The sequence below is a fragment of the Xiphophorus couchianus genome, chromosome 12 (assembly GCF_001444195.1).
Source record: "Xiphophorus couchianus chromosome 12, X_couchianus-1.0, whole genome shotgun sequence".
In the NCBI taxonomy this organism is placed as follows: domain Eukaryota; kingdom Metazoa; phylum Chordata; class Actinopteri; order Cyprinodontiformes; family Poeciliidae; genus Xiphophorus; species Xiphophorus couchianus.
The window spans coordinates 3,621,715-3,633,489 of NC_040239.1; the positions used below are offsets into that span (position 1 = coordinate 3,621,715).

The 11,775-nt window shown below is 34.7% G+C and overlaps 1 protein-coding gene across 1 annotated transcript; it reads right to left on the reverse strand.

The window, feature by feature from the left end:
* Positions 1-1,276: 1,276 nt before the first annotated feature.
* LOC114154030 (C-C motif chemokine 3-like) lies at positions 1,277-5,029 on the reverse strand. Its single transcript, XM_028032783.1, has 4 exons — positions 4,882-5,029; positions 3,278-3,395; positions 3,085-3,202; positions 1,277-1,652 (listed from the first exon to the last, which is right to left on the reverse strand). Exons 1-4 carry the CDS (start codon positions 4,943-4,945, stop codon positions 1,620-1,622), a joined length of 333 nt encoding a protein of 110 aa, XP_027888584.1. The 5' UTR covers positions 4,946-5,029; the 3' UTR covers positions 1,277-1,619.
* Positions 5,030-11,775: the final 6,746 nt, after the last annotated feature.

Sequence of the window (11,775 nt, forward strand, 5' to 3'; positions counted from 1 at the left end):
ACCACACACTGCAGCATGATCGGTTACTATTATGGTATCCTATGGTTTATAGGATCTGTATGAGAGAATGAACCAAACCGTGGAAGAAAGGCATTCAATTCTTACACAAAACAATTGAATTTACAAGAGGAATTGAATGAAATGCGACATTATTTGAATATTTCACTGAGGGAAATGCTCTCTAATGTTGTACTTCATCTAAACTGTCAACCATCAACGTTTTCCTGGACTTGTCCATCAAGACTTACAGGTTTTATTGTGGCGTTCAGCAGGGTTGAGTTCTTTCTTACATCCTTCTGTTGTCTGCTGTCAGTCAGGGTTTTTCCAACATTAATAAAATCTATGCTGATGACTTCCGGTTGTATTTGTCTTCCATCAACAGATGGAAAGGTTGCCCAACTAACTCCAATGTTTGACATGAATCAGTTACTGATTCCTCCAATGCTCTTGTTTTAAATGTCAACAGATTTCTAAGAAGAAAAAAGAATAGGACAAAATAACGAGTTTACATACATATTTGTTCATATTGTGTCAAATTTCTTATGTGTGCAGAAAGTCCTGACCAAAAAAGCTGATTCTGATTCTTCATAACAGCAAAAAAGAAATCTTAGCTATATTTCATTCCTCTTTTTGGGTTTCTTGTTAAATCTCTTCCCCCAGTTTCTTCTTTTAAGAAATATTTCTACATCATGACTCATGGTTTCTTCTTTAATTTCTAGAGAAAATAGTCATTGCACCAACAACGGCACCAACAACAACTGTCTGGAAAATGACCAATTTATCAGCTCCGAAACATTAAATCCAGTAAACAAATCCCACTGATTTTGTTTTATTTGTTTTAAATACTCGTGTTGTGAAACAGTTGGTCTCTGCACCTTTGTTTTTCTGACTCTGTAGACTTTTAAAAAGCATTAAAAAAACTTTTTGTTTTGTCTTGGTTTACGATGTTATTTGTTAATTCAAGCCATTTTATACAACATTTTTTAAATTTAATTACATTTTATTTATTGGGCCATTTGCATGTGTAAACTGCTTTCCCACTTTTTCCACCACAGTAGAAACTTTCTAATGACAGGAAATGAAAACCTTTCTCTGGTCTGCACTTTCAAATTTCAAACATTCTCACATTTTTTGGGTGCAACAGAAAACAGAATAACACAAAAAATACATCTTTAGCCTTTTCACAGTGTATGCAGTGATGCTATGAGGATTATTAAGAAATTTCAGTTCTAATAGATAACAGAGAGTCATCTGCAAATAATCAAACACGAGCATCTGAGGAAAATAAAAAGGTTTTAATTAGAGATAAAAATTCACAGTAAGGTTACAGTAAAACTTTCTCTGACTAAAACATAGGCTAGCTTATGTGGCTACACATGTGTTAGCTTAAATGGCTACACACATTTAGCATATTATATCTCTGAAAGACTTTTTACAAACAGAAAAGCAGTAAAAAATAAAATTCCTTCAAGATGTTGTTTTTAGATTGCAGCTCAAATTAACATAGATTTTTATAAAGATAAAATGAAAAAAACAAAAGGTTTTATTTCGGTAACAGGAGAAACTTTAAGCTGGATTCGTGTCAATCACTTGGTGTTCTCAGGGAACCAGAGGCTTTTTTATTCAGGCTTCACTCCAAAACAGCGATTGCCCTGGAAAAACACAAAAACATGAAAAGAAAAATTCAAGAATTTCTAAAATACCATGTTTTTTATGTTCAACTGCAGAAAAGTCTATAAAACAACATTTATAAAAGCAGAAGCCATTAAAATATCTGCAAACCATTAACAAAACTACAGTGATAATGAAAATGTATTTTCCTGTAATCCCTTCGTGCTTTGTTGTCTTTACACCATGAGTCACAGCCGTTTGCGGTTTTAGATCCAATTGAAGTGAGGTGAGGCTTGTCAAACCTTCAGCTAGCTAGAACAAACACTAGAACCAACACTGGGTGTCACTTTTCACCTTAAATGTTCAGAAACTTTAGAAATAAATCCCATGATACAAACTTTAATGGGGAAAAAACAACCACTGTTTTGTGCAAAACCCATGAAATGTATATATTGTTTGTCTAGTGATTTAAAATCCCAGTAGTAACTTTTACTGATTTGATATTCAAGGTCAAAAATGTAAGCATGCAAAAACAAGAGAGAGCAAGCATTAATAAATAAACAATATTTTTTTAAAAACTTCATTTAGTTGCCAAAAATTAATTGCTGTTTCAAAAAAAATAAAAATAAATTTTTTGTTGTTGTTTTTTAGCTAAATTTAAATATTATATGATAAACTGAACTAAATAAAAGTGGAAATAACCCAAAATTACCAGCTGTTTCACCACAAAATAATAATTTAATGGATAATCTGTTCTTTATTGTAGTGAAACACCTGGAAATTCCTGCCAATTATGTTAAACTTTAGCCTGAAAACAAACTGAAACAAAAACAAAAGGTTATCTTGAAGTCAATAAAAGGTTCATATCAGCCTTGGAATGTGCTTATAATAAGAAAAGGTGCTTAAGTTCACTTTTGATTGATCTAATTGGAGAATAAATAATCTGATACTTCCTGAAACTAGAATAGAAAATTATTACAGATCATGGCGAAGATTCAAATGCGTAACTCTGGGCTTAGTTTAGTTCTAGTGTCATAAAAACACAAATAGAAAAGAACAACATGTAGAAAATTAGAAAAAACGTTATAGGTTTTGAAAGGAGTGTGAGTTGGCAGGTTAAAGCTACCAAAAATAAAATATTTTGCTATTTGTGACTAAAATCCAGACCAGAGTCCTTTTCAAGGAATCTGCCATATGGAGTTAAAGATTAGGGTGATGGCAAAGAGGCATTCCCCCCTCAAAGAGCTGGAGAGAAATGCATGAAGCGAAAACACTATTAAGATTTTGTGTTTTATACAGTATAAATATTATAAAATTCCAGTCAAACGGGCTAAGAGATAGAAACTCTTGTAAGAAAAGTTGAAACCAAAGCACTTCAGATTATTTGGAATTTTTCTGTTTTGATAAAAAATTACATTTTACAACACAAAACAAAATCCAAGATATTCAATTAAATCAGAACAGATGAGTTACCTGGTAGTTCTCCTTTTTGCATTTTTTCTTCAGGTGATCCACGTGCGTCATTACGTCTTCCACCCACTTTTCATCCTTAGTCGGGGCGCAGAGTTTTAACCCACGTCTGGTCACCAGACTGCAGGAACAACCAAAGGTTTATCTTCTGCTTTCTACTCTCTGATCAGATGATCAGGATAAAATAAAAACTCACATTGTGGCATCAATCGAGCAGCCTTGATCCTGTTCACGGTAATCTCCAATTAGTTTTTTGCTGATTGGTTTGTTTGCTACCGACAAGCAGCAGTCGACAGGAACCTGAGCCTCAGTCACTGAAAGGCAAAAAATTATCTGATCAAAATTTTATTCTTCATTGTTTTTAAATGAACCAATTAAAAATCAAAGATTTTTTACTTCTGAAACTTCTGAATTTTTTTCCAAACAATTTTCTGAGATTTTTTTCTAGCAAAATTTTGACTTTTTAAGCATCCAGATGTTGCTACTGGCAGAAATGACAAAAGGGACGACAGGAAGTGGTTGTAGGATGATGGCGCTGCATGTTTTTTAACAACTTATCGCTTAAACAAACATATTCACATGTAATTTTAATTGATTTTCTTATTTAACAGGAACACTTCATTTGAAAAATTATAATTTGTCAACTTATCAATAAAGTTCTGAGCACATTTGTAAACAAACTGTCGCCGCCTCGGACTGAGCGGTCTGTTGGCTTCAAACTGACAACAGTAGAAGGGAATTGAACTTTTACAGCCTCATTGTGACAAATAGAGCGAACAAACCCGTGTGGGTGTGTTTGTGATCACCTACAGTCCAAACTGTCAGTCAGATTTTCCCCCACAGGAGTTTAATTAATGTAAAACTAACACCGAGAAATTAAAGCTGTTGCAAAACACACCATTGTCTGCTTCTCTCTTCCTTTGAGATTGCAAGCAACAAATGCGTGTGAGGCATGGAGGGCTGGTACTTTCCAGGCCGCCTCAAGTTTTAGTGGTGATGTTTTATAAGTCTGATGTGAGGCTGAAATGAATGTGTGAAACGGCGAAGCGAGCACATCGTAAAACCATTTTTTATGTTTTGGTTACTAGTTTTTAGCCACTAGAGACCATTTATGTTTGCAGTTTTTTAAAAATATGATTTTTTCTTAATTTATTATCTTTTTAAGGCTTTTCAAACTTTTAAATAAAAAGCAAAACATTTCAAGTTGTGAAAATGACAGGAAATTAAAGGTGTGAAAACAACAGGAAATTTCTGAGATGCTCTCCAAATCTAGACAGATTTGTCAAACAATGCCTAAACATCAAGTTAAATTGCTAAATTGATATTTATACAGTCAGTGCAAAGTGAAATAAGTTTATATGCTATTTTTAGCTGAGGGAAAGTCCAGCACCGCACCTTAAAAGATGCAAATCTCTCTCTTTCAATTCGCCTTATTGTCCTGCTTTCTCAAGAAAAGGACCAAATTCTCCTCAGATTTTACTACAAAAATATTTGCTTTTTATGTCTGGGCACTTTTTTCTCCCCCATTTCCATGTATACATTTAATAATAGTGAGATTTTGTGTGACAAAAGCAGAAACTTCAAACGCTGAAACTTTAAACCGAATCAAGGCGCTTTCTTAAATTCTTTCAACAGCTGTCTGAAGTTTGGATGAGTTCCAAGTGAAGTTTTATTTGTTTAAACCTCTGGTTCCTTCCTTTCTTTCTTTCTTTCTCTCTTTTCTCTTTCTTCCTTTCTCTGTGTTTTTTGTCTTCCTTTCTGCTTTTCAGGTTAACCGAGTAAAATGTGTTGTTGACTCACCTGTGGAGCAGCAGATGATGAAAAAGATGCAGAAGAAGAGCTTGGCATCGCCAAAGGGAGTCATGTCTGCGGTCGCTCTGGAGGCTGACGAACTCGCTTCCCCTAGCAACACAAAAGGAAATCCGGCAACTGAAGGTCTCTGAGCACGGGCTTCTGGCTTTATAGCGTTGGACACTTTCAGTTTCCTTTTACAATAATATGGTCCCTGTGGAAAACCCCACTCCTCTGACCATCCAGGCAGACATTTCCCCTTACAGAACTCTGACCAGAACCGAGTCTGTATTTTGATCATGAATTGTTGCAGCAGAATATTTGCACAGTAGCTCTATGGATTTATTTTTAATCGAAACCTGAGGAAAATGCAAACACAAAGGATATTTTCACAAAACTATATCTGCAACCTTTGTTCGTTTTCCAACTTTAGCAGTTTTATCATCTCATTCGTTCCCAGCAGAAATCAGTTTCTGAATGTGTCAGAGGTTTATTAGGGGATTCCTACCTGTTGTTGCTTCTGTACACTGCAAAAACACAACGTCGTAACAAGGAATGTTACGACGTTGTAACACCGAAACATTGAAAGTGTTTGCACTTTTTTTAAATGAAACTTTATTTCAAACATGATAGTAATATAAAATCATTCACAAGAACAAGGAATGCAAAATATATTTTTTTGTACCACAGTAATCTTAACATGCTCGAAAAGGAGTAGGAAGAAGTAAGAAACTTTTAGTGCAAATATCTTTGTACTCTTGAAATAAGACAAAACTAACTTAAAAACTTTTTAGCAAGAAATCTGAGCTTGTTTAAGTAAATAATTCCTTAATATTGATTAAAAAGTTTTAGTTCCACTGAAAAAAAGATGTTATTGACTTAAAACAAGCTCTTATAACTTGCAGAAAATATATTTGTAAATTAGTTTTGTCTTGTTTCAAGTGAACTAAGATATTTGCACTAGAAACAAGAGAAAAATAATTGGTAAAATTTTGTGTTTTTGCAGAACAACATATATTTAATATATATTATGATAAATATATATGTTATATATATTATGTTATATTACATTAAAATGTAATATAACAAAATTAATTGGTAAAATTTTGTGTTTTTGCAGTGCATTGGTCTGTAAACAAAGCAATTCAGTTTTAGTTCGATGAGCATTTCTATTGACTTAAAATTATGAAAATTGATTATGAAAATATATTTAATTAACAGAAACGCGCCAATGTAGAAACAAGTCAAGTTTTTAGATAAAAAGTGTTCCTTTCGGCCGTTTCGAAATTAGTTTCTTTTGCAAAGCTGCAACAGAAAGACTTTTTTTTCAAAATCATGTGATCAACAACTGCATGTTTCTACTGGCAGAAACGACAAAGAAGACAACAGAAAGTAGTTGTTGATTTTTAATGATTTTATCACATGAACACATTTATTTATGTGTGATTTTTATTTGTGTTTCTAACTTAAATGAAATACTGAAATTGTTTTTTGATACCAGCGGAATATCAACAAAGTTTTGCTCATGTTTGTAATGGAAATGCAGCTATTGACTAAATCATTGGGTATGAAAAACATGTCTCACTGTTTGTTTCGTTTTCTCTGGCTATAAAAAACAAACAAAGGAAAACAAGGTGATTTCCAAAGAGTCCAGCTGAAAGACGTGCATCACCTTTCAGCTGAACTCTTTTAGGTCCATTTCTTATAACTTTAAGATGTTGTTCATTTCTAAGAGATACGTCTTAATGGAACAAAACAATACGTGCAAATGCAAGAAAATGTTGAAATTTCGCTAAAGACTAATGTTTTGATGAAAATGAGGAAGTGCTTCTTCTTCTACACTTCTCTACTTCTTAATTCTTAGGAGAAACTGTCAGCTTTTCATCTTAGCTGCAAACATACAGAATCTTCCTAAAAATACTAAATTTTCTTTTATTTGCTTTTATTACTGCAACGTTTGTGTTTGATGAGACAATCCAAGTCTGGAGTTTGGTAACCCGCCATGTCTCAGATTAACACGGCAATCATTTTCTGCACATTAACACAAAAAGTGTCTCCAACTTTAATTAATGGATGCAAATCTGTAAAGATAAATACACTGCAAAAACACAAAGTCTTACGAAGTATATTTCATCTGGTTTCTAGAGCAGTTGAAATGAGACAAAACTAACTTACAAGTAACCTTTCAACATGATATAGGAACTTATTTTAAGTCAGTAATATTGATGGAAAAAGTTCTAGTTTCATTGGCAGATTATTTCACCTATACAAAGACATTTCTTTTCATGCTATAAATGAATAATCGTCCAATAAAACTGACACTTTTCATTAATATTAAGGAAATATATTCTTAAAACAAGTTCCCATATCTCACTGAAACATTACTTGTAATTAGTTTAGTCTTATTTCAAGTGCACTACGATATTTGCACTGGAAACTAGAATTACTTGGTAAGAATTTGTGTTTTTGCAGTGTAAGAATGAGAAAGACAGCGTGTTGAAACTGCACTGACATTTTTGACATTAAAATCATTCAGCAGCTGCGTATGTTAATTCTGCAGTAGTTTAGTAGTTTTCATGTGTAAGAGCTGAGAAAAACAAAAACAAGCTGCTTCCTCCGCTGTCTGGCTGCTGGACAGAACTGAAAACAGAACCCTGACAGAAAAACAGCAACTAAATCCTTGAAATGTGAGGGAAGTTGCTAATTTTAGAGGAAAGTGAGAGTTTTTACCCTTCCGTTTTCTGTGAATGCCAGACTGCAAATGTTTCCTGTTACAATTTAGCATTTAACACTTCCACTACATTGAGCAGAGTTTTTTTTAAATTTGCACATTGTTGTTTTTTTTATTATTAAATTAAACCAGAATTGATCAATTCGATACTTACATGTGACATTTGCAACAAAAAACTAAAACTAAAAATAAAAGAACCAGATCACATTGACTTGAAACAAGCTCACATATTTAGCTGAAAAGTCACTTGAATCTTAGTTTTGTCTTATTTCAATTGTACTAAGATATTTGCACCAGAAACTAGACAAAATTAGTTTCTACTGCAAAATTACTTTTATTTTTTTTGCAGTGCCCCTGAGCTGTTTCACCACTTCCTTGTGCTAAATCCCTCACACTACAACTCCTCCTTACTGTACTTCCTTGCACTGATTTTTTTATTTTATTAAATAGTTTTTGCACAGATGACACACACCGATACCAAAAGGTTGGATGTCTGCAAACAAGTTTTGCTTCGTGAACGCGAACTGGAATCTGTTTGTTGATATGAAACCTCTTGACTTCGTCTCACAGATCTTCATTCATAAACCAAATCCTGCAGCGAAGTCACGCCCGTGTAGACTGAAGATGCATTTAAGCTTTCTTTTTCTTGTAAATCGCTTCTTGGATGTTTTGCTTTTCCTGCCGCCTGCATTCAGCAGCTGGGAAACTCCCGGCTGAAGCATTGACAGTAAACTAGGATAAAGCCGAAGGACCAGAAGTGCTGCCTTTAAAAAACCTGAGTGTAATGGGAACCAGTCCCTTTTGTCTCTGCAGGTTGGACTAACTGGAAGGTGCAGTTCTTATCTTTTTGATGGCTTTATAATGCAGTGATTGTGCCAGCAGTAACCGCTGTGCAAACATGATGCTTTCAATCATTTATTTCTTTAAAGCTGAGGATTATATGAGATGAATGTCAATACAATAATACGCATTTATATGCATCAATAGACTGAGATCAAGTTGTGCACATATTTAAGGAAGATGAACTTTCTCTGCAGTTTCATGACCTGGATGTGTTTGTGAACTTTTGATGGACTTTCCGTTCTCTAAAAACCAAACCAATTCCAAAGCCACAAATCAATCAATTTACCAGAAAGCCACCTGGGCTGACATGCAGTAGCACCAGGATTCTGATCATTTTAGGTTTCCATTTAAAGTTTTTGTAATTTAATTATGTTTTAGAGTGTGTTTGCTAGTTTTTGCTAGTTATTTTTACTTAGATGTTTAGTTTTTATTATTTATAGTTATAGTTTTAGTTTTTTCATTGTATTTGATTGGGTAATTTATCATGAACAGACTCTAATTCTGGCGTTTTCTCACAACTTTTGCTGTCGCCATTTTGTGGATTAGCATGATTTGCCAACAGCTGGAGTAAACTTCTTGAGTTAGGAAAAAAGTAAATCTTTTTTTAAATCAGTCCAAATGTCTAATAGATTTAAAAACACAAAAATGAAGAGTCATATCTAGAATTTCAGTATGTTTTAGTTAGTCTTATAAACACACAATATAGTTGCAGTTATATTTTTTCCCCATTAATCACCGTTATTTATTTCAGTTAATAAAAATGTTTTCAGTTTTTTAGTAGCACTTTTCACAATTATTCCACCAAAACTTACTGTAATTATACTTCAGAAATCAAGTTGCTTTTTACCGACTGTCAGGAGATGCGTTAACTTTGTTAAATTTAAACTTTTGGTCCAAGCTGAAGCTAGTACAGAAAACACAAGTGGATTAAATGGGACAGTAATGCAACAAGACATCACCAGAAATTGCGGACACAAGACTGAAAATGTGTAGCCAAAATGAAGAATCCAAATTCCCAGATGTCAACAACCAGGTCAACTTCCTGTGTCTAAAACAATAAAATCTTAAACTGCAGCCTAGCAGGCATGGAAGTTGGTATGGCTGATGGAAAAACCCTCAGGGAGAAAACTGGGGCGGCGGAGGAGCAGAACGATGTTGCTACAGATATTCACTGAACCAGAACAATCTCAGTTCGACCCGGGAATCTGTTCTGTTTGGACATGTCAGCGTAAAGTGCCGATTCAGCAGTAAAAATTGCTGCTGTCTCCATCCAGACCAGTCGTTCAGGCGCTAAAGTTTTCATCCAGTCTACCCAGATTCCTCCAAACCGATTCTAATTATCACTCAATTTTAGTTAAAGTCAAACCAGATTAATGTACTAAAATGAACTGACAAGTAATCCAAGAAAAGTCAAAGAAATGTCCTAACTCTCTGAGTGTAGATTGCCGCCGCTCCAGTTTTGAAGTGCTTTTTATGTTTCACTGAGTTACTGTATTTTATGGTCACTCCGGTTACTTTAGTTTATTACTTTATTTTGAACATATTTAGACAATAAAAGAGTAAAAGAAACAGCATCACCTGCATTATCCTCATCTTCAGCATCATCTGCAGTAGTACGATTTTTCTCTAATTTATTCTGACGATTAATAATAGGATAAAACACTTTGCTGATTTTTCAGTCCACCACTTCAGCTGTTGTGATTCAACATTATAAATACATTAAGCGGGGTTACTGCTGTGGTGATGCAGGGGCAAAGCACAACCCACGTATTGAGATCTTAGTCCTTGTGCCAGTGGCCACAGGTTCGACTCCCGGCCTGGCGACATTTGACTCATGTCTTCCCCCTCTCTCGTTACTCTCTTTCCTGTCAAAGTTCTTTCAAATAAAGGCCACTAGAGCCAACAAAACCTTTAAAAAAATAAATATGTTAAGCGATGCAAATAAACAAATAATTCAGCTCCATTTTGAATAAAAAAATAAACATTTTATTGCCTGAACATATAATTGATTTAGTGAACGATTGATAAATGATAGCAAAAGATAAATCTGTAGCTAAATAAATACTTCTAACGTGAAATACTCAGTTTTTCTGCTTATCAATACAGTGCATAGCTGATTGGTTGATTATTTCATTAACCAATTAATAACTGGACAGCAAAAGTACAGGTTGCAGGTTTCTGTTCATCCTAGATGCAAAATGCATAAATGTATTTCCAGTTTTGGCTTCATTTCTGCTCTGAGCTTGTTGTTATTTCACTAAATGGCCTTTTTAAAAATCTATTCACTCCAGTTAATGATTAACTAATTACTAAATTAGTTGGCGATTATTTCAATAACCGATTCATCACGATTATTAGAGACTTAAGACTTGGGACAAAAGACTCAGACATAACTTTTATTGCTGTAGGACTTGTTTGGAGTCAGTGAAAGAGATTTGTTTGTTTCAGAATCCTCCACATAGTAAACCTCCAGCATCCTCATCTTCAGCATCAGCTCTGCCTGTTAGAGTAAAGATCCGCCATCTTTATTCCAACAGGCAGAGCTTCACTCTGGTTTCCACTCTGGCACATGAAACCCAGACAGATTCAGTTCATTATTTCTAGAAAGTGGTCTGCATTTCTTCTATCTGACCAAAACGACTTTCACTGGCAGCAGATTTAAGATTTACTGGCAACCAGTCCCACCAGTTTCACTTTGAATGAATGTGAATTAATTTTGGGTTTGGCTGAAACTGAGGCCCACTGTCAGACCGCAGCTGCAGAGGATTTGTTCTCAATTTGAAAGGTTGTAAATTCTTGCTCAGTGTTAAGATTTGGCTTGTTGACGGGTGACAAAGTCCTGCAATGTGGGAAACTCCGCAGGACCCTGTGAAGACCCGTCGGTCTTTGACCCGAAGGTCAAACCGTGGGTGAAAGCCCTTAAAGGGGTCAAAGAATCTCACAAGGCATTCCTGTTTCCAGGAAATGGGCGCATGTTCCCAAAAATGCTTGGAATAATGCTGACAGCTGCTAAGAGCCCACAGTCTGCTGGAGGAAATGAGAAAGAGAAGAAAAATACACAAAGCTAAACTCTACAGAATCCAACCATGCAGAGGAAACCAAGTGAAGAAAATCAGGCAATGTCTCTGAAAACATGGCTGCAAGAATCAATCAATCAATCACATAATTACACATCAAAATGTTTAATTTATAATGTTTCAAAAGCAACTGTATGCTGGGTTCTTAGTCTGGATTTAAAGGAACTCAGTGTTTCAGCTGATTTGCAGTTTTCTGGAAGTTTGTTCCAGATTTGTGGTGCATAGAAGCTGAATACTGAGATCTTTAAGCCG